A 26993-nucleotide genomic window follows, 5' to 3' on the forward strand; every position below is an offset into this window, starting at 1 on the left:
AAAATAAAAAGAAATTTGCTGGTAAGTAAACCTGGTCTAGAGTGCTAGTTGTGATCCTTCTGGATAAAATCCCCCTCCTCCTCTTGTCCCCTTTAATCTTTAGAAGACTCAGAAGTCATAAGGATCATTTAGTTCTAGAAATGGACCATTGAAATTTCGCCAAATAGCCATATTAGTGTAACATTTCACCTGTTGATCCATATATTTATGATAATATGCATACTTATCTTGGCATTTTAAAAAAACTGGAATATGGTCTTGAAAGTGTGAAATGTACATACTCAATTTTAATAAAAATTACAGAATGTGTATGAAACATAGGTAGGAAATACAAGAAGGTGGATTAAGACTCTAGATACCTTGCATATCTACAAGAAATTTTTAGAAGGCAGTAAAAACTAAGATTCTATAAATAAGAAAGTGGAATGGAAAAGGGATAGTTTATATTAAAAGTAGATAAAATATATAACAAAATGTATAAAAATGGAAAGAAATATTCAGTGCTTACTGGCCTGATGACTATCCTCTCTTTATTATCCACCATCTCTTTTCTCTAATGTACAAGTAAAGACTGAAATACATATAAAAAAAGTTTGTTCCTTAACAAACATAGAATAAAGCCATGCTGATTGTGCAAGACTGGACACAATTTCTTTAATCTACCAATTGCTAGTATCTATGTTTATAGTTGCCCTTATTAGAAGATGAAACATTTCTCTTTCTTCACTAGAATCTTGACATCACTGTTTCTAGTGTTTCATGAATCCATAGGTGCTTTTAATGTTTATTCCATTCTTTATATGTTTTAAAAGTGAAATTCATGTTTTCTGATAGTTTAAATTTGTACTTGTTAAAGGGAATAATATGTATACCCATATTTTAGTGTGTTTATTGTTAACAACTCCAACTATAAAATGAAAGGTTTTTTTGTAAACTGAAGATTTGATGAAGAGTTGATATATACTTAAGTTTCTATTTGCATAAACAAAACTGCTATAATCTTCAAAATATCTGATTTTCCAAAATTGTAGCTCACTATAATAATTAGATAATAATTTCACATCCAAGCTTTGTTTATTATTAGGTAGAGAATTTTAGGTGCTTTTCTGTGCAGAGGATTCCGATTAGTTACGTAAGAAGGAAGATATAACCTTGAAGGAAAGTACTTACTTTGTAAGTTGCTGAAGTTGAATTTTTCAGCTGTCATGCATTTTTTGTCACTCACAAATGAGAAGTAACATAAGCTTATAAATGATGTCAGGGTAGAAAAATCATGATTCTGGCTAACAAGTGGATTATGTAGCAGCAGATATAAAATAGCATTTGGGTTCTTTCAAACTATTAATATTCTTGATAAGCTTTTGAACTCTGAACACATGTTTAGAATGCTAACACTGTTGTCAACCTGTCCCTGCTTATTTGTAGCTAGCTTGTCTCTTGGAGTGGGGACAGACATTTGTTTTTCATGTGGTATGTCGGGAGTATGAACTGGAAAGACCTAAATCAGTAATAATATGTCAGCATGGATTTGACCGTCGGTTCTGTGAATCCAAGGTATGTTAACAAATATGTTAGCAGTATTATAAACATCTATGGATTTTTTAAAATGAAAGATTGAGATATCAGTTTTAAATCAAATACACAGCCATGAAGTAAACATTATAGTTCAGTTTTCTCAATTAATAAAATTATTTTGCAGATTTGCAGCCAGTTGTTATTTAGTTGCAAGTATCTAACATATGAGGTAATTATTAAAACATAAATTCACAGATAAATGGAGATATTATAAAGATTATATCTTACCTCTTACATTTTTACTGTTAACTCTCATGTTTTCTTGTGTTATTACATTCTTTTGGATATCACTATGTATTTATGTAGAAGATTTAGAAACTGAAGCAAGAGGAAGGTTAAATTCCTTACATGACATTGTTTATAGACTTCCCTGGAACATACCTCTTCTTTTGTAATGTGGTTAGTAATGTTGGCATTTGCCAAGAAAAGATGGCAGTTTAAAAAAATTTTTTTTATCCTGAATCTGTAACATAGAGATAACCATTGTAAACAGTTTCATTTTCCTTTCTAATTTCTTCCCTATATGTGTTTATCCTTTTGTTCTTTTGTTATACATAACTATGTTTATTTACTGTTATATTAGTGTGAATTGAAAACAAATCATCCTGCTTTTAATTTTATGTCCAAAATATCTATAACCTCTGCTTCTTTACCAGCAATAAAGGAAACCGCTATAATTGGTGAAAAATTATTTTTTTCTTGTTATAAACACATTGCCAGGATCTAGGGAATCCTTAGTTATATGTCAACCAAGTATTCCTTATGGATAAACCACACATACTTGTAGGTGTCTCCTTTTTTTTAACGATTCAAAGCTTTTATGTTGCATTAAAATTTTTAAAAATCGAACATTTTTTATCACCTTAGAAAATTACTTTGTGTCCCTTTGCAGTCAGCCATTCATTATTCCGTGCAACCATTGATGTGCCTTTGTCATTTTAGATCAGGGTTTTTTAGGTCTATTTTGTGTGGGGGAAATCAGACATACCTTGTTTGATTGTGCTTTGCAGGTACTGTGGTTTTTGTTGGTTTGTTTGTTTTTTAACAAGTTGAAGGTTTGTGGCAACTGTGCCGCAAGCAAATCTATCAGCCATTTTTCCAAGAGCATTTGCCCACTTTATGTCTCTATGTCACATTTTGGTAATTCTTGCAATATTTCAAACTTTGTCATTATTATTATTTGTTACAGTGATCTATGAATAGTGATTATGACTGGCTGAAAGCTCAGATGATGGTTAGCATTTTTTATCAATAAAAACATGTACATTTTTCCTAGACATAGGCTGTTGCACAGACTATAGTATAAAGTGTAAACATAACTTTTATATGCACTGAGAAACCAAAAAATTCATTTTTTAATCTTTAATAGTATTTATTTATTTTTAATTTTTATTTTAATTCCAATATAGTTAACATATAGTATTATGTTAATTTCAGATATACAATGTAGCGATTCAAAAATTCCATATATTACTCAGTGCTTATCAAGTGTACTCTTAATCCCTTTTACCTATTTCACCCATCCCCCAGCCCACTTACCTCTGGTAACCATCTGTTTGCTCTCTATTGTTAAGGGTCTATTTTTTTATTTGTCTCCCTCTCTTTTTTCCCCTTTGTCCATTTGTTTCTTAAATTCCACATATGAGTGAAATCATATGGTATTTGTCTTTCTTTGGCTTATTTCGCTTAGCATTAGACTCTAGACCCATCCATGTTGTCACAGATGGCAAGATTTCATTCTTTTTTATGACTAATATTCCAGTGTGTGTGTGTGTGTGTGTGTGTGTGTGTGTGTGTGTGTGTGTGTGTGTACACACCACATCTTTATCCATTCATCTATCCGTGGACACTTGGGCTGTTTTCATAATTTGGCTGTTGTAAATAATGCTGCAGTAAACATAGAGGTACACATATCCTTATGAATTAGCATTTTCATATTCTTTGGGCAAATACCCAATAGTGCAATTACTGGATCATAGGGTAGTTCTATTTTTAATTTTTTTCAGCAATCTCCATACTGTCTTCTGCAGTGGCTACACCAGTTTGCATTCCCATCAGCAGTACACAAGGGTTCCTTTTTTTCCACATCCTTGCCAACACTTCTTATTTCTTGTGTTTTTGATTTTAGCCACAAAAAATTCATTTGACTTGCTTTATTGTGATATTTGCTTTATTGCGGTGGTCTGGAATGGAACCCGCAATATCTCCAAGGTATGCCTTACTATTATAGAACACTGAGTATAATGCAAGACACCTATGTTCTACTCTGGCTCTGCCACTAATGAACATTTGCATGCTATTGAGTAAGTAATTTGCTCCAGGGCTGCCATTTCCCCAAGAAGTTCATCAGAGTAGGTGAAGTGTATGTTTTCTTCCAACCTAACCATGACCAAATCTCTTTCGGGAATAAAATAATATTAAATTTGTGTCGATTGTCCTTAGATATCATAATAAAATTTACAGGTGATATATCTGTAAAAACAAGTGTGTGTGTTTGTGTAGTATACTCATAAGAAAATCTTACAACTTTAAACTCCTGTACAGTTCTTATAATCCTGTGACACTGTTTACTTATCATTTTACTTTGTTCTTTGTGAATTTCAATAAGTTGTACATTCTGTCAACTTAGACTTGCTTTTTTCCTCTTTTGAATGAAAATGGTACATACTTATGATTAGTTTCTAATTAGTAAGACTTTAATTACTGATAATTTCATTTATCATAAAAAATGAGATCTAATTGACTAATTTTTTTAAATATACATATAACCAAAATTTTATTTAAATAAAAAGATGTAAGTGTCAAAATGGTGAATTGATAGTGAGGATTAAATATTCAATTATTTTTCTTTTTAGTTGAGTTGTATTCCTGGGCCTTGTCCAACTTCAGATGATTTGAAATATACTATGACTCGTTTAGCAGTAGATGGAGCAGATATTTATATTGTGGAGCATGGCTGTGCTACAAATCTAAAGGTATACTTTTGTCTGTTTCTTGGCCAGTGTAGTTCTTTTAACATTCTACCAAACCAAACTTCCATTTCTTTTTTTTTTTTTAAGATTTATTTATTTTAGAGCGAGAGAGAGAGAGCATGAGTGGGGGCTGGGGGGAGGAGAGAGGGAGAACAAGAGAGAAGCAGACTCCCCACTGAGCGTGGAGCCAGACGTTTGGCTCTCACAACCCTGAGATCATGACCTGAGCCAAAATCAAGAGTCAGTCGCTTAACTTACTGAGCCACCCAGGCGCCCCAAAACCTCCATTTCTTGAGGTAGAACACACATTTATAATTTGCCATCTCACAAAACACTACACAATTCCAGGAGATAGCTTTCTGTTTTTGGCTCATCCATGTTCTCTTCCAGTCTATTTCTTCACTACTATTTTACTCTAACTGAATTATAACTTTGCTTTATGGCAGGGATGTAAACTTGGAGGTTGCTTTTATGGCAGGGATTAAATTGGTAGTGTTTTTAAAAGATTTGATTTTGAATGCCTTTAGGTTTTATACATTTATATCCTGCCTGGCTCCTGAAAACATTTTGTTTGCCATCTCTGCTTTGTGGGTTACTGCTTAAAATTAAACCTTGTTAAAAGTCTGTGATTTTATTACTTACTACCAACATTTCTTTCTTCCTTCTCTTGTTTTCCTTTCGACTTATGTTCTTTTCCTTTTATCCTCTTTTTTATTAACTGAATGTCTACTTTTATTCTGTTGCATTTATCTTTTCTATTTCCCTTTTTTCTCTTTTCCCTTCTTTCATGCAATTTGGAAATAAATAACTGTTCTGTAGCTTATTCTAAGTTGCTTAAGAATACAGAAACTACAGTTTTATTTCATTTTCTTCATGCAATTTAGATGGGTGCAATTCGAGTTGCAAACTGTAATCTCCACAATCAGTCGGTTGGGGAAGGAATAAGTGCTGCAATTCAGGATTTTCAAGTGAGACAGTACATTGAACAATTAAATAATTCCAGAGTTGGACTTCAGCCTGCAGTACTGCGGAGGGCCTATTGGCTTGAAGCGGGGTCAGCCAATTTAGGACTCATTACTGTTGATATCGCCTTAGCTGCTGATCATCATTCTAAACATGAGGCTCAGAGACATTTCTTAGAAACTCATGATGCCAGAACTAAGAGGTAAGTGAAATTTAAGGAAGTTAATGGTCCCAAGTTCAGACAAAAATTACCTTATAATTATAGAGGAAATTCTACTGTTAGGAATGGAATAGGAACATTTTACATAAAGACTAAATATGATTGTGCTGGGTACACCTCAGTGGAGGTATAAGAACCTGATATTTAAGTAAATATGTTGTATATCTCATCTCTGATAATGGTATGGTTGATGGAAATAACACTGTTTTTTATTGTGTTTCCAAGCCCATACTATGTGTATTAGCAGTGAAATAAGTTTAAATTACTAGTTCCCAAATAACGTTTTATAGAGCACTACTCCCCTTTCTCTCTCACCACAGCCTTCCACTTTGATTTCATCACTTCTAGAAAACATCATTGCTATCACCTTGTACTCTACAAAACTCTTCCTTTTGTGAGCTCTCACAACTGCAAGGGAGTCTAAGGGAATATAATCCTCAAGAAACAGTCATTAAGAAATAATTGTATCTGCCATTTAAAAAGTTGCCAGAGCCTCTTACTAAATCATGTCCATTTAAAATGCCAGTATAACTTTTTTCCATCCCCATCTCCCTCATTATAAAGTTAATATGAGCTTATTTTAAAAATTGAGAAAACTATTATGAAATAAAGGAAAATAATTGCCATAACCTTACCACACTGAATTTGTCATATTTCTTCCCCATATTTTTAATGTATCTTTCTTATACTTGAAATCATCCTGTATTTATAATTTCTGCATGTTTGTGTTAAACTTCTATCCTAAGCATCTGCCAATATGATCGAAAATTTTATAAATTTCCTTTCAAACAAATGATAGAACACCATCAAAAAGATATATTGTACTTTATTTAGCCATTGCCCTTAAATACATATATAAGTGTTTCTAAATTTTTCATTATAAATAATAGTAAGAGGAACATTTTTTTGCACATAAAATCTTTTCCCACATGTTCTTTAAATTCCCTTTAAATAGTTTCCTTAGAAGGGGAGTGTGACTGTGCTAAAAACTGGACCTTTTGATATGCATTCCCAAATTCCCAGAAAGATTATTTCACTTTATATTCCCAGTGGCTTTTTAGGAGAATCTGTGTCTCACTGCATCTTTGCTATCCTTTATGTGTTTTATGATAACTGAAAGATGATATTTCTGTTTTATTTTGCATTTCTTTATTTCTGAGATTAATACTTTTTTCATGTATTTACTGGTGGTTTTTATTTCCTCATTTGTGAATTGCATATTACTATTCTATGTATATTTATTTATTGGCATATTGGTGTATTTCTTACCAATTTTTAAGAGCTCTTTATAGATTATCTCCTTTCAGTAGTCCCTGTTGCTAATATTTTGCAATTTGTTTCATTTTTAAATTTTTTTGGTCTTATGTACAGACTTCAGTTTTTGTGCATTCAAATATGTCTGTTTGTAACCTTTGTAATTTCTTGTATTAATTTGAGAAAATATTTCTTTTGCTAGTAATCACATGGCACTTGTATTTTCTTATTTTTTTCTATTCCTTTTTTCTGGTTGTTAACATATAAAACTCTGTTTTTTTGTTTTTGAGGTTTTTTTTAGGGAGATAGAGAATGAGAGAGCATGTGCATGGGTGCACATGGTTGGAGGGGAGGGCAGGAGCAGAGAGAGAATCTTAAGCAGGCTCCATGCTCAGCCCAGAGCCCGATGGGGAGCTCGATCTCATACCCTAAGCTTAAATCAAAAGTTGGATGCTTAACCAAGTGAGCCACCCAGGTGCCCCTCTATCTGGATTTTGAATGGTGTGTTTGTATTAATCCAGCCAAGGGTGTAAATAGATTTTTTTTTGCAAATATGTATTCAAATACAGGGGTAAAAATTTATACCTAATACACATTTATTTTTCCATTTCATCACAAACGTTTAGATACTTTCATCTGTTAATTTCCTAAAAGAAGTATTTTTCTTGTTTTAAAAAATTATGAATTTTTTACTGAGATTACATTAATCTTTTAAGTTACTTTAAGCCTGACGTCTTGTAAACCTGAGTATGGAAGCTCATGTGTGGGAAATAATGTTTTAAAAAAACTTTGGTTTCTTTGTTAATTATTGCTCAGGAAGCCAGTTACTATGAACAAAGTGCCTGGGTCTAATTAGGTCAGATGATAGAACAAGGTGCTAATGAAGCGAAGGAAATGGCACCACGTGATTCAAGTTCCAGGTGTTCAAGTAAATCCAACTATTTAGAGTGGTCTCAGTGCTCTGTTTGGTTAAAAATTGTGAAGAATGGGATTTTATCCTACTTGTAAGCTAACAAGTTAGCCTGCCACAGTTTCACGGATGCTGCCAGAAGACACAAGACTCCTGGTCAGGGACAAAGGACTTTATTACAACAAAAGCATGAACCGGAGTCATATGTGTTTTTATGGGTTCCCTGTGCCCTCCAAGTAAGGTTGCCAGATGAAATAGAGGATGTCTAGTTAAATTTGAATTTCAGATAAACAACGAATAACTTTTTAGTATAGATGTGTCATATTGTCCCATACATTGCATAGGACAAACTTATTTTTATTTGCTATATTTGGTACCCCATTCATGAATCTTTTGGATGGATGTCTGCAAAAAAGTCCATGATGGATGTCTGCACACAGTGGGATGCATTATAGAAGAGGAATATTGAACTTAGGGGTTCTATCACTTTTATAATAAGTGGAAGCAAACCTACTCTTTTCCAGGGTGAGACATTACCTCATCTCTTTAGGTTGTTTACTGCCAGTACAATCCCAAGCAATAGCCTGGTCAGAGCTTTGCAATCTTGGCATACCCACAAGAACAGGTAGGGATGTTTAGGGCATATTGGGAATTGCCCTCCCAACATGATAACTCATTGACCTTCAGCTTTGGCTGCCTATGTGCATATTTGTTTCCCAGGAGTTTTGGAACCTACGTGTATTCTTTTTTGATATAACTGGAAAAGTTACTGGACACACAGGTCATTAGTTTCTTTAGTGTTTTTGAAAAGTATGGTTCCCAAACCACCACCACCAGTGTCTCCTTGGAACTTGTTAGAAATTTACATAATCAGGTCTTACTAGACCTCAGTCAGAAACTCTGGGGGTGCAGCCCTGCTCTCCATAGTATAATAAGCCCTCCAGATAATTCTAATGCAAGCTAAAGTTTGAGAACTAGTGCATTGGATTGTAATAAAGGTAAGGAAGGGGAGCTTACATTTGTTATGCAACTTCTGTATTCCAGATTTTATATCAGGTGCTTTACATTTAATCTTCAAAACAGTCTTATTAGGTATATCAGACCACAATTTTACAGTTGAGGAAACTGAAGCTCAGAAATGTTAACTAATTGACCAAGGTCCTAGAGTTATTAAGTGGCACAGCTGGAATTTGAACCCATGTCTAGATGAATGCAAACCCATGCATTTTACTAAGCTTTGTGCTACACAAATGAGCTCAAAAAGTGTATGGAATATGTAAGGTCTTTTATTTTGTTAGTGCTTACAATAGTTTGCTGAGTGACTGAATCTTAATGCTTTAAAATAGAGAAGTGATTTGAATTTGATAACGTTTTACTAAAGTAATATGTCAGATTCTCCCTAATCCTAAGGCTTTCTCACATATTTTTCCTTCTGTCCTCTAGACTGATGTTTCACTTCTCTCTTGATATAATTCATCTCATCTTTCACATCTCAAATATTACTTTTTGGAAGATTCCTTCTATTTTCCTTGTCACAATACCTTGTGTTTTTTGTTTTGTTTTTACCTCATAGCACTCAGTATAATTTATGATTAGATATTTTTTTTTTGTGGCTTGCCTTTGCCTCTGTACTCTGAACTTCATATGGATAAGACTGTGTCTGTCAGTTTCACCTAGCACAATACTAGGCACATATAAATTATGTTCAAGAAATATAAATGAGTGAATGTAAAATGAAAATGATAATACCTATTCTGTCTTCCTTGAGGGCCCTGAGGATCCAATGAGATAATGCCTGTAAAAATACTTAGACTGTTAATATGAGGTGATTTTATTATTTAAAGTTAAAAAAGAGGAATAAAAATATAGTGCCCGTATTTGAATTATATAATATTTTTTTAAGAAAGTAAGAGAGTTAATACACTGACGGGTTTTTGTGTGGATCATTCACAGAACCCAAAAAATATTACACACATTTTCTCCCATTGTCCTAATTCTTAATACTTTGTTCAGAGTCCTTATTCCAAAATTATTACAGTTTTTTCCTCTAATAAAGAATGGGTTATTTGGGTTTTATTGAGAAATAGATTTCTTATTTGCCCTACATTTATAGTGTTTTGGTGTATTTGCCATGTGAAGTAGGCTCTGAAATGCTAACAGTGATAAATTATGTATTTGGTATAATCTGTACCAATAATTTTGTCCATTTTTTACATTAATGTTTAAAATTTTTAGTCCTTTTGAGAATATTTACTACTGTTTTTAAATGGAACTTAAATGTCTGATCTTTATATTTGCTTCTTTTTAGTTTTTTTTTAGGTATGCTCTATCTCTCTTTCTGTTCCTACTTATTTTCATCTCATCGTGGTGAGACTATTTTTTTTAAGAAGACAAAATGGTTAGACACTCCACAGTAAAATAAGCTTTTGTGTTTGTGTTTACCTTGTCTTTTAAAAATATTAACAATTAATTTTAATTAATTATCTGCCAAAAAGTTTATTTCCTAATGAGTTTTTGTTATGGTGTTGCTTTTGTTTGTTTTGTCTTGGGTTCTGTTTAGGTTGTGGTTTTTGTGGCCAGATGATACCCTGAAGAATAAGAGGTGTAGGAACAAGTGTGGTTGTCTCGGTGGCTGCAGATTCTTTGGTGGCACAGTAACTGGCCTAGATTTCTTCAAACTTGAAGAGTTGACACCTTCCAGTAGTTCTGCATTTTCAAGCACGAGTGCAGAGTCTGATATGTATTATGGACAGTCTCTGCTACAGCCTGGAGAATGGATTATTACTAAAGAAATTCCCAAAATTGTAGATGGTAATGTGTTATTTTGTTACTTGTGCTAATCTTTTTTATCTTTATCCTTATGCCATGCTGAGAGAAGTTCAGTGTTACTTTGTTCAACTCAATTCTTTGAGTGGTCTTATAGGTAGGATTCAGTTTAATCTTCCTTTGTTTTGCAGGTGGTTTAACTAAAGCCAGAGAAGACTAGTGAGTTTTTTACAGTTACACAAGGCAAAAGTAGATCTACCCTTCAGATCTATTGTTGACATTGGTGATTTTCCTAGCTTATTCTGAGTATTTCCTTATATATCATTTTCCTAGACCTCAGCTTCCAGAGATTTACTTAAGAATAGCTGTGCTTCAAGGTAACAGTTGTTTTACCAGTTTACTTTTATAGGAAAACTTAGTAGTAATATTTATACTGTTGGCCCTCATATTACCAGCTATTTCGCAAGATATTCTTTTATCACTAAAATTGAACATGTCAAGAAGAGAAATGTGGCTTTAGACCCTGTAGGATAACTTTGCAAATACACAAGTGTGTGATATGAGCAGTAAATGGAGGCTTTCAGTATCCTAGATTTAGATTTATCTAGCATCTTTTCTCTGAAGACTTCAGAAGTGGATTTTCCTTTGGGGTTTTTAGTTGTATGTTCCCACAGTTAAGTGCAGTATTTACTGCTTAAGTTGTCATGCTGTCAAGAAGTGAAATGTGGAAAAATCTTGGTATTTTATATTTTATATTAGCCTTTTCCCCTTTATTCAAAAACATTAACAGCACTGCCTTTTGTCAGTGGACAAAAAGGGAGAAAAGAAGTTTCAACTTTAAAAGTTCATTGATTTCCCATGTATAAGGAGCTCTTAGAAGAAAGAGCTGGACTGCATATACCAAGTTCTTGCTTTATGATTTTTCACTAAATATTAATACATAAGTATGTACATCTTATTTAAGATTGTTTAACTTCAGCAATTTTGCCTAGAATAAGAGCAGATTATCCTATAAAATCTGCAAACATCAAAAGTTCTTGACATTTAAAGGATAGGGAAGATGCTAAATAAAATATATCATTTTTCTTACAATATTACTTTATTACATTTGAATGTTTGTTTTTAAAGGTTTTCACAGGTATTTTCTCATTTAATCTTTAGGCTACCATGTGAGTTCTGTATTTTCCTTGTTTATAGTGAAGAAAGTGAGGCTCATCACTGAGAGGGAGTTGCACGAAGTCAGATGGCTAAGCAGAAACTAGAATCAGGGCCATCAAAGCCACTTCAGTGTTCTTTCTACCATACTACAGCTGGCACTAATTATAAACACTGCTTGATTTTCTGATCTGCAGATCAAAGTTTAACCATCACAAAGGGAAGGAAGAAAATCTACAGGGAATTTACACATGGTATAAAAGAGGGAAGAGAGCAAATTCTCTAACTGAACAAAGCAAAGCTCATTATAACTCTTATAATGTATAATAGAGATTGTATCTCCTATTGATTCAGGAGTGAGCTATAATTCCCAAATGACTATGAGTTTACTATAGAATTAACCCCTATGTAAGTATCTGACTTCTGATTGTTGAAGTTTCTAGGAGCCAAGTATAGATAAGCAGTATTAGGATACAATCAAGAGGGCACATGGTAGAATGCAGGATTTCCTTGGAAGGTCAGTGACCACTAGTTTCCCACCACTTAGAAGTGAATGAAACCCATTTTTCTTCTGACATTTATTCTGATTTTTCCATTTGTGATAGTAGAAGTGAATAATATTACTATATTATAAGTTCTTAAGTCTTCTTTCCCTTAAATTCCATCTATAACTGTATTCTGCTTGGAGAGGTGTTTTCTCCTACTAACGGGTTCTTCTTTCTTGGGTAACACAGGGATGGCTGGAGGAGAATAGAAACTGGGCAGGAGTTTTTGTTTGTTTGTTTTGTTTTTTAATCTAAGCAATTTAGAACTCTCCTTTCATCCCCTCACCCCCAGTTTACATAACATGTCTTATAAAAGGCTGAGGAAATGTTCCACATTAAAGAGTACATGACAACTGAATGCAATAATATATGATCCTAGATTGAATCTTGTACTAGAGGGGGCAGAGGTGCTTTAAAGGACATTATTGGGTCAATTGAGAAAACTGGAAGGGACATGGTAGATTAGATAACAGTATTGTATGAATACTAAATTTACCAAGTTAATAATTATATAGTTATTACATATTATTCTTCAGAAATAAACACTTAACTATCTAGGATAAAAGGTCACTATGTCTGCAAGTTGCTGTCAATTCAAAAAGTTTTATGCATATATTATATATATTAGAGCAAATGTGGCAAAATGTTTAAAATAGGTATTCCGAGTAAAAGATAATATGGTGGCTTGGAATTATTCTTTAAAGTTTTCTGTAAGTTTGACAATTTTCAAATAAAGTTTAAAAAAATAAGAAAAAATTCACTGTCTATGGACTCTGGACCCATACTTAATGTAGATATCTTTCTATAGTGTTTAGGGTATTGCTATGTGAAATTGGATATTTGTGCTTTTAAAAAATGATTATATTTATAGAAATAGGGAATTGGATTCAGGGCTCTTATTTTTCATAAATTGCTTTTGAAATTATTATGTTCATGTAACCTACTTTTTTGTTTGTTTATTCAGGTAATGTGAATGGCATGAAGAGGAAAGAATGGGAAAACAAATCAGTGGGAATAGAAGTAGAAAGAAAAACTCAGCACCTTAGTCTTCAAGTACCATTACGATCTCATAGCTCATCCTCTTCCTCAGAAGAGAATAGTAGTTCTAGTGCTGCACAGCCTTTATTGGCCGGAGAAAAGGAAAGTCCCTCTTCTGTTGCTGATGACCATTTGGTCCAAAAAGAATTCTTGCATAGTGCAAAAAGAGAGGATGGTCAAGTAAGGTCAGTATTCAATTATATTTAGAAAATAGATCGTAAATTATAATAAGATTATAATTACTTAAAATTTTGGCAAGAAAAACTTTTCCCTCTCAACTAATCCCCTATAGAAAATTCTTTTCTCCTCCTGAACATATTTTTAAATGTCCATTTGCTGTTGTCTTGCTAATTATAAAATTAATACATATATATTCATTCCAGAAATAGGAAAATACAGAAAAATGTAGTGAAAATAAATATTTCTTGTCATACCACAGATATGAAAATTTTAGATTTTCCTCCAACCTCCTTGGCTATTCCTTCTTATTCCCTATTTCCATGTCCTCCATTTTTTTCCCTCCATTTCTTCTTTTTCTTCCTCTTACAGCCTGCCATTTGTTAGATGTTCTGGATACTCAGGACTCTGTTCTGTGCCTTTATCTCCACTCACTCTATACTGTTTCCCTAGACAGTCTCAGTAACTGTGTGGCTTCAATTGTGATCTATAGCCAACATCTTTTAAATGTAAAACTCTAGCCAAAACTTTGGTCCCTGTAGGCGCAGCTACCTTTTTGATATTTCTACTTGTATGTTTCATGGAGACCTTAAACTCAGCCCATAAAAAGTGACCTTGCGTGACCAAAGCCCTTGTAGATTTTGTTGAACAAACTTTTAAAGAATGTAAAAAAAAAAAGTTATAAATGTATTAGTGTCCAGGAATTATGGATGGAAGATTATACTTTGGGTTTAAGTTTTTATGTTGTAAACTGCCTTAATTTTTTTTGGAACTACATGGGGTATGAACACATATTGTGCTGTTTTGTTACTTTGTATAGATATTTCATTGTAAAATTTCAGATTTTCCTTTATTTATAAAATAAATGATTAAGATTACTATAAAAATTTTATAAGTACTTCTGTTTATACTTAAATTATACAATGTACAGTAATGGTAATAACTTTGCTTTCCATTTTAGTATTCCTACAGAAATTTCAGGAAACAGCCCTGTATCTCCTAATACTCAGGAAAAGTCAGTAGGTCAATCTCCTTTGAGATCTCCCTTGAAACGACAAGCCTCTGTATGTTCCACTCGACTTGGGAGTACCAAGAGCCTTACTGCTGCTTTTTATGGGGACAAGCAACCTGTTACAGTTGGAGTCCAGTTTAGTAGTGATGTCTCCCGAAGTGATGAAAATGTATTAGACTCACCAAAGCAGAGAAGAAGTTTTGGTTCATTTCCATACACACCATCGGCAGACTCCAATTCATTTCATCAATATCGGTCAATGGATTCCAGCATGTCAATGGCTGATAGCGAAGCCTACTTTTCTGCAGCTGAAGAATTTGAGCCCATTAGCAGTGATGAAGGCCCTGGAACTTATCCAGGTAGAAAAAAGAAGAAAAAGCAAACACAGCAGATTGACTACAGTAGGGGTTCCATATATCACAGTGTGGAGGGACCACTTACTGGCCATGGAGAAAGCATTCAGGATCCCCGAACTCTGCCATTCAAAACTCATCCTTCCCAGGCTTCATTTGTTTCTGCATTAGGTGGAGAAGATGACGTTATAGAACATCCATATGTTGTAGAGGTTGAGAAAACAGTAGAGAGTGAACAGATTACTTCTCAACAACCTGTGATGAATTGTTATCAGACTTACCTTACTCAGTTCCAGGTACTTAATTGGTCAGTGAAGCACCCTACTAACAAAAGAACCTCTAAGTCCTCATTGCATCGTCCCCTCGATCTTGATACTCCAACCAGTGAAGAAAGTTCATCATCATTTGAACAGCTTTCTGTTCCAACTTTTAAGGTATAAACCAGATCATTAGTTTCCACTGATAGGTTTACTTAGATAAATCAATTTTTAAGATGTTTCCAAAATTATTCTCTCAGTCGTTTTAACTATCTCTCTAGAAGAAGAAATTTTTGAAGTCATGGCTTCATGTGTGACAATAAATCTCAGGGTTACTGATGAGTATTATAAATTTAAACATCTCAAATTGAGGAATAGTTTCAGACTTGATTGCCACAATGTTAGTCAATTAACATATAGTCTCTAGATTATGCTCTAAGATTAGGAACAAGTTTATGAATTCAAACTTTTGTGTGTCTTAAAAATAAAATTTTGAAATTATTTTTAATAGCTGGTGTTCTTTCTACTTAATCTGTAACTGCTGCTGTGCAAATCCAATTCCATGCACTTGACATTTGAGATCTTATAATTTAGCAGGAATTGGTTATTGTCCATTTCTGTAATGAATTCTGTAAATAGCTTTTTAAAGGAAAACTGAAAATACATCAAAATAAATTTAGTGATAATAACCAATGCGAAAACTATTTTTATAAAATTATACATTTATAAGAGATTTTTTATGATTTTAAAGAACAAAATTAAGCAAGTCAGATCTTATGGAAGGAACTGAATAACAGTGTGTAGGAATCTTATGTGGTATATACTTACATAAGCATATACACTTATTTAAAGTGTCTAAATGTTAATTTATTCACTCTTAATTCAAATATTTATTATATACTACTGTTTGCCAGGCATTTGATATACAGTGATGAGGAAAACAGACATAGGACTTAGAGTTTAGGTGTGGGAGACAGTTAATAGATAAAACAGATAAGTATATGATTACAAGTTGAGAAGAGTCTTATGAAGATAATCCAAAGATGCTGGGATAGAGAATAATGGGGGGGTGGAGCTACCTATATTGTGTTGACATGAGAGGTCTATCTGAGGAGGTAATATTTAAACTGAAACTTAAAGTATGAGAAGGAATTGATGATGGGGATACCTAGGCACAGGAAGGAGCCTTGCTAAAATTCTAAAGTGGGAAAAAGTCAGTGCACATCAGTAAGTTAGCAGGGACACTGCTCATTTTGAGGCTAAAGACCTAAATAAACAAAGACCAGATCATTAAGGACTTATAGACCATGGTGTATCAGTAGTTACAATTTCATTGAAATTTCATTAGGAAACTTGTGAGAGCTTTAAGGAAATGTGATCTCATGTACTTTGGCTACTGAGTGGAATTGAACTGTCATGAAGCAGAAGAAGAAGTGGGGTGATCACTTAGGAAGCTGTGGGCAGCAGTCTGTGCAAGAGATGATAGGACTGGACTTAAGTAATGCTGGAAATGTGATAAATGGAGTTGGAATATATATATATGCATTTGAGCAATATGTGTTGAAGAAAGAAGAAACATTAGTGACAGTTACAAAGTTTTGTTTTTGGTTTTGTTTTGTTTTTTTAAAGATTTATTTATTTGAGAGAGAGGTAGGCAGAGAGAGCATGAGCAGGGGGAGGGGCAGAGAGGGACAAGCAGACTCCCTGCTTAGCAGGTAGTCAGTCTCAGGGCTCCATCCTAGGACCCTGAGATCATGACCTGAGCCAAAGGCAGATGCTTAACCAGCTGAGCCACCCAGTACCCCCAAAGTTTTTGTTTTAAGGTTGTGCCACTTCTTGCCCAATATAAATTGCCCATGTTATGACTTCAAAATGTTCTCTTTTTTCCATGTGAAAGTATGTTGGTATATGGATTTTCCAGTATAAAGCTCAGTGGTACTTCCAATACAGAATTGTACCTAAGAGGTTAGAATTATTTTAGTATTTTCAATAAATCTTTCTACTTTGATTAGACAGTCAAATCTCTGAACTAAATAAGTCAAGGAAGGAGTTCATATCTTTAGATCAAAATAGAATATAGGTGGTAAGAAAGTTATTTTTCTCTATTAAATCTGAATAACTAACATATAAAAGGGGTCAGTTTCGTTTGAATAATCAAATGCATTACTTTATTTGTTTTCTTTTATGGACATACAATACAAGTTAGTTTTTCCTATAATTTAATGTTTCTCTGGGATTCTTCCTCACTTAAAAGTTGATTGTGCCAGGAGAAGATTCTAAAATTAGTTTAAGAAACACTCAGTTTGATAAGGAATTTGGGAGGAAAGACATTTGAAGCACTTACCTTTAAGCTTTAGTTGTATAGTCTTTTACCCTCATTGTTGAATCCTCACAGTCTTGCCCTGTCATTTGTCTGAATAATCAGAAAATGAAATTGCCAATTACATATTTTATCTGATTTTTCTCAATTTGTTAAGTATTTTTGTTAAGATTTATTAGAGAGAGAGAGAGAGAGAGTGGGTGGAGGGGCAGAGAGAGAGGGAGAGAGAATCCCTACGCATGGCTCAATCTCACGATCCTGAGATCATGACCTGAGCTGAAACCAAGAGACAGGCACTCAACCAACTGAGCCATCCAGGCACCTCTGTCTGTTAAATATTTTTATTGTACATATCAAAGTCATATTAACAAGGTAATCTGGATATTCACAAATAACAGTTGATAGCATAAAATTAGAGAACAAATAACATTAAGATTCTAGACTGTGAGTAATATTTTATATTATTTTAGGTTATCAAACAGGGGCTTACAGCTAATTCTTTACTAGACAGAGGAATGCAACTTTCAGGATCAACTTCGAAGTGAGTAAAAGTTACATACTTTTGAAGTTCAAAGTCAGTCTTTCTTGATTATTAGATATGTGGCATTTATCCTGAGAACCATTCTTTACTTGACTATAAACTTTATTATTTATTTATTTAAAAAATGTTCCCTTCTAATTCTTTCTTTGACCCATGGCTTATTTAGAAATGCAATGCTTAATTTCCACATATTTGAGAATTTTAAAAGATACCATTTCATTTTGTAATCACATAGTATGTTCTTTATAATTTTGATCTTTGCATTTGTTGAGACTTGTTTTGTACCCCAGCTTGTAGTCTGTATTGGTGAGTGTTCCGCAAGCAGTAGAAAAGAGTGTTTTTGCAGTTGCTGGATGGAGTATTATTTCATTTTTTTTTTTTTACAGCTTCTCATTTTTATTTATCCATTCTTACAAATAACATTTCATTGGCCATCATGTGGGAGGAATTGTCCAGGGCCTTGGGAAAATGAAAGAATAAGATTAGTTCTGGAACATTTTTTTTTAGATTTTATTTATTTGACAGAGAGAGAGAGAGACTACGGGAGCACCAAGCAGGGGAGGGGTCCGCAGGCAGAGGAAGAGGGAGAAGCAGGCTCCCCATTGAGCAGCGAGCCCGATGAGGGGCTCAATCCCAGGACCCTGGGATCATGACCTGAGCCAAAGGCAGACACTTAAACCCACTGAGCCACCCAGGCACCCTAGAACAGTTTTAAAAAATGAAGTAATTACCATAAATAATTCAACTCTATTGTCTGTCATGGCTTTGCCAACATTTCTAAGCAGCCACTAGCATTTCTGTTGGACATAATGAGCAAGCCATAACTTGGCATATTGAAATTGGGAACTACCAAGAATTCAGTTTTGTAGTTTTCATATTTTGGAAAAGCCCCATCAAGTAAATATATCAGCATTTTTTTTCTTACTTGATGTATTAACCATCTTTGATCAGTTTGCATTTTTGCACCTCACTTATCTTTGCAAAGCATTTGGGACTTAAAATACCTAATCTGATTCCATGAAAATTTTAGTTGAAATAAATATATATTTGAGTGGCATTCATCTTAAGGAAATTCTAACTTCTGTTCTTTTTCATGGTGTTTTTAATATGTATTTACTTATTAAATTGTATAGTACACCATATACTCCTCTGGAAAAGAAAACTGTTGATAACACAGATGATGAAACGTTGACAGAAGAGTGGACCCTGGATCAGCCAGTCTCTCAAACCAGGACCACAGCCATAGTTGAAGTAAAAGGGACTGTTGATATTGTTCTGACTCCCCTGGTGGCTGAAGCTTTAGACAGGTATTAATTTTGTTGAAAAACATAATTTTTAACTACTATTTGATAAAATGATTAAGCGTATGTGATATGTGTTCATGAAGAAGATGTTGATGATGGCTATTTTGGTTGAACAAAGATGAAAATATGTTTTAGAAGGTCTGTTATCATTTGTTACTTTTTCAGGATAAATTCTATTGCAATATTAAAATAATTATATTGCATTATATTTTCCATTTTTTGCTTTGGGCTGATAAGCATAAAATGATCAAACACCCAGGAACTAATTATTATTTTTTATATTCTTACTACTATCCAGTCAATGAAGGGATAAAGGGGAAATAATAGATTACTCTGTCCTGCAAGGAGCTTATAGTCTATCAAGGGAGATAAAACTACCGTGGATGAAATCTAGAATGGAACATAATGGAACAGTTTAGATAAACTAGGCCGTAGTATTAAGTGATATTTAAGTTTTTCGTTTACTATTTTTCTTCCCTCAGGTACATTGAAGCAATGGTTCATTGTGCTAGTACCCGCCATCCAGCTGCAATTGTAGATGATCTCCATGCCAAAGTCCTCAGGGAGGCTGTCCAAAATAGCAAGACTACCTTCTCAGAAAATGTAAGAACTTTATATTCAATGAGTTTAGCAAATTGAGTACTCTTCATGTATGCATGATATCTGAACTTGAAAAAAAAAAATTAAATATTAAAATTTTATCACCATTTAAATTGGAATACATGGACGTTTCTAAATAGTCTTTATATGTTATTGGCTCCTTAAGAGATACCATATATAACTATACTATGGATTAAATAGCAATAAAATATTTATTAAATTTGTAGTTTTATTTTTTCTTTTATTTCAGAAGTAGCTTAATTGTAAGCCTTTCCTAAAGAACTTTGGTCCTAAGTGAATGAGCATTCTTCCCTGGTACATTCATTTTCTAAGAAAGCAATGCTGCATATTATTTTGGCTTTTCTCTGTGATTAGATCATTTGTATCTTAATATTTTTAGATTATTTTTGTTCACTTCAGTGAATCAAGTCCTCATCTGCTGGTGTGTGGAGTCTACTTATGCTGGAGTTCTAGCTATGGGGCCAGTTTCTTAGCAATCATATCCTGATGCTCCATTTGACTTTCCAATTTATCCGGGTCATATTTGGGCTAGAGACCAGAGGCATGGTTAAGTGAGGCTGATTATTTTTAATGATCCAACTATTCAAAACATTGGCATTTCATGTGATATAGGTAGTTAGGGTCGAGGTGCACACATCTTACTACTATTGTAAGAAATTTGAAAATATTCTCAGTCAACAAGGAGCCAATTATCAAATTCAAAATATGCTGTCAAATAAATACATTTTAGTAATTCTAAAATAATACTTATACCATTTTTTTTTTTCTGTTTCTCTGTAGACTGGTTTCACTTTATTTTATATCACTTCTCTCAGCCCTGAAGCTTCTGGTATTTTTCCTACCTTTTCAAAGCTAAACTGGATGGCAGCTGGCATATAGATGGGCATAAGGGAGCACAGTGAATAAGCAAGTTGCTATTGTGGATGTTGTGAAAATTATGAAAGTTCTGTGAAATAACAATTCTGCTTTAATTTCTTTAGCTATCTTCCAAACCAGATGTTAGAGGAACAAAAACTGAACACGCCACCATAGGAACGACTAACCAAGGACAAGCACAGACAAATCTTGTGATGAAGCAAGATAATGTAACAATTAAAGGTCTTCAGGCTAATGTTAGCATACCAAAGGTAACAATTCAATATTTTAAAAAAATTTTCCTGGAAGAGGAGAACATTTTGGTGGTTTTTATCCTTTGTATTTACTAAACTGAATGGTGGTAGAATAGATCATAATATCAAAAATACATATCTTATTCCTTTGATGATCTAATATAAAAATTAATAATAGAAATAGTTTACATAAGTGGGATATTAGGTAGTATTTGCTAAAATATTCCCCTCCCTCCAGTAACAATTGAATTATGATTACTTTATGAGTTTGTGTTTATAAGCTTTATCTTCATTACTCTCAGACACACAAATAGATATACCATTCCTAACAGTAGTTTTTCATTTTCCTGGATATCTTTATGTTTAAGTGATAATATTTTTCATCTCTGAAATTTATGACATTTTGTGTGTTAGGTAAACTTATGTTTGTTACAAGCCTCAGTGGAAGAATCTCCAAGTACAGCTCCTAGTAAAAGTGTGACTCATGTTTCTCTAGTAGCATTGTGTTTTGACAGAATTGCTACACAAGTTCGTATGAACAGGTAAGAAAGGTTTTATTAATTTGAGCCGTAATTTTCTTGTTGGATGTAAAAGCAAGCCATAACCATTTTAATACATATCTGAAAATTCTAATGTTAAAACTCAAAATTGGTATTGGAATTTCAAATATCACTATAGGTTAACAAAGTAGGTTTTTAAAAGTTTGTACTGTTTTTACTCATACTGTTTTTCAGTAAACACTGAAAAATTTAGTAATATTGGTTTAATTAAAACAGTGGAATTTTTTTAAAAACTGCTTACTAAATGTTTTTATTGAACTATATTATTTAAATGTTCACCATCATACTTTTTTTTTTTCTTTTTCCATAAAGAGGTGTGGTTGAAGAGACTTCAAATACAGAACCTGGTAGAACATCAAATTTTGATAGGTATGTCCATGCCACTAAGATGCAGCCTCAGTCATCTGGATCTCTCAGATCAAATGCTGGAGCAGAAAAAGGCAAAGAAATTGCAGCCAAGTTAAATATTCATCGAGTTCATGGGCAGCTTAGGGGTCTTGATACAACAGGTAGGATTCTACAACAAATGTTTTTTTCTTTGACACATATAAATGTAAGAGGATTTTGCAAAAGGAGGCATGATTTTTTTCAAATATTGCTATAATTTGAATATTTTATAAGAGAAAGGTATTTCTGCATATATTGAACACATGGTATTTAATCTTTACTCATGTTCTATGAGAATGGAAGGTAAACTTTGATAGGACAGTAAGTGGTATGGCCCAAATTAAAGGCACTGCTTCTATCCCCTGTTTTCTTCATTGTATCTGCTTGCTCATTATAGAAGAGGGAGTATGATCTTTATCGTCTTTCTTACTTTTTAAAATCGTTCTGTTGGCACAACTTCATTAAAAAGAATTAATTGCAATATCAAAAGCAGATGGTCAAGTCTGTAAAATACAGTAGCAATTAGAATGATAGATCTGGCTATGCCTCTTAAAATCCCTGGTGAGGTGAAAGAGAAAACTAGAGATGTCACATATCCTTTTAATATTTTTTATGTGATTCAGTACCTTTAGAAGCTTAAATGATCTCAGATTGTCAGAGATTCAATCTAGAAAACACTGAGTTTGTTAGTCTTATTTGAGACGATTTGCTACACTAAAATCTACATGTGGGACAGATGACCAATCCTGAATGAACAAATGATTACCTTGAATTTGCTCATTATATTCTGTAGGCTCTGAAGGTTCCATGATTCTTGTCTGTGTTCTGGGTCTGTATAACTGTTGTGGCTTTCTCAAAGCTTATTTCACCATCCTTGTGTTTGAGAGCAAAGCATTTGACCTGAGGATTCCAAATAAAGAGACTTTTCTTGGCTACCTGAGATCTCTCATCCTAAAGCTGATACAAAATACAGTGGCTTCAATATAAAAACTTTTCTCAGCTCTGTAGTTTGCACTGGTAACCAGTTTGCACTTGCATAAGAGCATAAGAAGTAACTAAATAGAATTTTGAAAAGCACACTATGCAGAAAAAAGTCATCAAAGACAAAACATTGTATAAAAATGCAGGGAAAAATGTAATTGTCTTTGCTTATATGTTCATAATCCTTTCATCTGTGAAAAGATTCTCAATAATCTAATGAAATTTGTTACCTATAGGGAGAGGGAGTGGATTCCTGGGTGTGATTGTCAGAGGCTTTTCATTGTATACCCTTTCACACGTTTTGGATCTTTGATCTGTGCAAGTGTATTACTTAGTCAAAAAATTTAAGTTTAATCCTCACCTTATACATCATAATAAATTCATGGAATTAAAGGCAAATATAAAAAATAAATAATGAGAAAATCATAGAAAAATTCAAGTGAATATTTACTCTCTGATCAGGAAGATTTTCTAACCATAAATGTGAAATATAGTATTTTCATATGATGGAGTATTATATAACTATTATAATAATATCTTTGAAGAATTTTTAATGCCCTCAGGAAGTTATAATGGTTTACTGTCACTTGAAATATGGGAACCAAAGCTGGTTGGTTTCTAAAATAATCCCTAAAAAGCTAGAAGGAAATTTAATTTGAATGTAAACAAGTTATCTCTGGGTGGTAAATTTACATGGTTTTTTTTTCAAATCTTTTTTTTTTGCTTTTCTGTATTTACTAGCTGTAATCAGAGAAAGAAATGAAAAAAAGTAAATAAAATACAAACCTTTGCCAGACATGCAGGATATTAGTTTCCATATTGCATATTGTAAGTGGTGGAATTATGGCAATGTCTGTTATGAATTGTAATTATATAAAATGTATTATCATAAAGCAGTCCTTTAGTAAAAGCTATAATTTTTCTATTTTCTAATGTTTTTCCTGTAGCTGGGTAATTAATTAGAATGATTTCTTATTTTGTAAGATGATGAGAAAGTATTTAAAAATAGTTTACCATGAAGTTGAATTATTCAGGAGCTTTTTTTAATAGATTTTTAGAGTACCCTATAATCTTTCAGAAATGAATTCATTCTGCCTCTGAGCAATTATTTCTCAATTATGGAATCTTTTTTTTCTCCCTTTTACTTCAATGTGATTCTGGCATTTTTTAAACTGTAGACATTAGACATTGTTTTAGAAGTTGGTTGTCTCATTTATCTTTCTTTTTGGCAGAGTATTAAGATATCTTTTTAAGACAGACACGGTGCCAAATGTTTACTTTCTTTTTTTTTTTTTTTTTTAATAAAAACCTCTCTGCCTTTAAAAATGGTCATTTTGTTCTCTTTTGATAATAGATATTGGTACCTGTGCCATCACTGCTATTCCTTTTGAGAAGTCCAAAGTTTTATTTACTCTGGAAGAGTTGGATGAGTTTACTTTTGTGGATGAAACTGATCAGCAAGCTGTTCCAGATGTAACTCGAATAGGTCCCAGCCAAGAAAAATGGGGTTGGATAATGTTTGAATGTGGACTTGAAAACTTAACCATAAAAGGTAAGCATTTTTTTTTTCATTTCTGCTTAAGTGAGGTACAAATTGGCCCCACATTGCTGAAATGTTTTGAACAATTGAACAATTGTGACTTTTAATAACCTGAATCAGCATATTTAAGCAGAAAGTTGGGACCTGGGATTTTTTACCAGAGTGGGTGCCCTATCCCAATTGTGTAAGTGGGACTTCCCCTTCAATGTGTGATTAAAAACTAACAGAGCATGTAGAAATACAAAAAAAAAAAAAAAAAAAATCACTGTTTGAACAAAAAAATCTGTGGTTCAGAAAAAAAATTTTGAATAAAATGTAGAGCCACCCAGCTTTTGAAAGTTTGGTTTTTGGAAACTGGATTTTTGATTAGTAGAGCCTTGCAGGGTGAAAATACTATAAATCCTTTATTCAGTGACAGGCTGACTTACAGTTATATACAGTTTTCTTTTACATTATTGAGTAATATATAAAAAAAAGGAACGCTGAGTTATATATAAGACTTTTAGGTTAGTCATATATATATATATATTAGTAATCGAGTATGCCTACAGTTCTTTACCTGATAATCCAGTCTTACATGACTTTTATAGATAAAGGCAAAGTTTTGATGAGAAAAAAAGATCTTTATGAATTTTTATTTTTATTTTTTTGTCTTTATGGGTACTGTACAGTGTTGAGATACCCACTGTTTTTAATAAATATATTCATTCATTCTTATAGGAGGAAGACAGTCTGGTGCTGTTTTATATAATACTTTTGGAATTATGGGTAAAGCTAGTGTCACAGAAAGAGGTGGAGTGCTGACATCCAATAATTCTTCTGATTCTCCAACTGGCAGTGGCTATAATACTGATGTCTCTGATGATAATCTTCCCTGTGATCGAATAAGCCCTTCTTCAGACTTAAATGGAAATTCTGTTTCAGATGAACAAGTTGGTGAATTTTTAATAATAATAGTGCTTTGAAAAAATAACAAAACTACATACCCATTTCAAAATTAATTTCTGGAGTATATTTGCTTCTTTCAATATTTGGAGTTTTGCTTAAATTGTAGTCAAGATATTTTGGTGATTCTACTACTACTAGAATATAATTTCTGAAGCATAGATACCGTACCGTAGATATATCTATCATAGTACCTTGTTTAATGCCTTGCTCATATTGGGCACTTAATAATATTTGTTGAATTAATGAATGAATAGAATTTCAGAAAAGTAGGCATTGTTTTGATGTTTCAAGGATTTTAGCAGAATTCATGGAAATACTTAGTTTTGTCACTGGTAGTATTTCATGTAAGTTCTAAATATTTTTGTCACTATCCACCCATTTCAGCTAGAGTCCTGAAGAATACCTTATATGCAACTCATTTATTATTTTTATTATGGTAGACTGTCATGATGATTAATAATAGCAATAATAAAAATATTGAAAATTCTAGATTACGGAAGACTTGTACCACTAACTGATGGGTGCAAGTTTTTTCCTCTTCGAAATTTCTTCGTTTATAATAATATTGTAAGGATACTGACCTTCTAGACTTGTGAAGACTGAAATAGATAATACATATAAAAGGCTTAACTCAGTGTCTAGCACATAGTAAGAACTTGGTAAATGTTGTTTTTAAACACATATGTACATACGTTTCTGATCATTTGGAAATTAGACCAATTGAAGAGAAAAGAAACCACCTTTTAATTAAGAAATGTCATGGATATGGGGGCCTGGGTGGCTCAGTAGGTTAAGCAGCTGCCTTCAGCTCAGGTCATGATCCCAGGGTCCTGGGATTGAGCCCCATGCTGGGCTCCCTGCTCAGCGGAGAGAGACCCTGCTTCTCCCTCTCCCTCTGCCTGCCTCTCTGCCTACTTGTGCTCTCTCTATATAGCTCTGTCAAATAAATAAATAAAATCTTTTTCTAAAAAAAAAAAGAAAGAAATGTCACGGATATCTACCATTCATTGGCATAATCACCTCTGAACCCCAGGTTTTTGGTAATTTATTTTTTGAAATATTTATTTTGATTTGATGCATAGTTCAAGAGTTTAATCACAGTTTTCTTGTTAGGTCTTTGGATGTGTTTGAGTGGTGGTTGGGGATTAGCACATTAATTAAGGAAATTAAAAAATATAATAGCTATTCACTGGACAAAAGAGCTGGGAAGAGCCCAGCTGTTCTTTCTTTCTCCTCTATCCCACTGAAACACTTGATAGAAGCTCAGATGTCAGGGCACCCGGTCGACTCAGTCATTAATCGTCTGCCTTCAGCTCGGGTCATGGTCCCAGGGTCCTGGGGTGGAGCCCTGCATCTGGCTCCCTGCTCTGCTGGAAGCCTGCTTCTCCCTCTCTTACTCCCCCTGCTTGTGTTCCCTCTCTTGCTGTGTCTCTCTCTGTCAAATAAATAAGTAAAATCTTCAAAAAAAAAAAAAAGCAGCAGCAG

General features: G+C 33.4%; 1 protein-coding gene across 1 annotated transcript in view; it reads left to right on the forward strand.

Moving 5' to 3' along the window:
* KIAA1109 (KIAA1109 ortholog) overlaps positions 1–26993 on the forward strand; it is a 203457-nt gene that overhangs the window by 74532 nt on the left and 101932 nt on the right. Inside the window, 14 exon segments of the mRNA XM_027600626.2 lie at positions 1426–1554; positions 4431–4550; positions 5432–5712; positions 10455–10705; positions 13325–13583; positions 14537–15374; positions 17988–18058; positions 19192–19365; positions 19845–19965; positions 20964–21110; positions 21507–21634; positions 21965–22161; positions 24375–24572; positions 25281–25492. Coding sequence (XP_027456427.2) covers positions 1426–1554; positions 4431–4550; positions 5432–5712; positions 10455–10705; positions 13325–13583; positions 14537–15374; positions 17988–18058; positions 19192–19365; positions 19845–19965; positions 20964–21110; positions 21507–21634; positions 21965–22161; positions 24375–24572; positions 25281–25492 — 3126 coding nt within the window.

This window comes from Zalophus californianus, chromosome 2, assembly GCF_009762305.2.
Source record: "Zalophus californianus isolate mZalCal1 chromosome 2, mZalCal1.pri.v2, whole genome shotgun sequence".
Classification (NCBI taxonomy): domain Eukaryota; kingdom Metazoa; phylum Chordata; class Mammalia; order Carnivora; family Otariidae; genus Zalophus; species Zalophus californianus.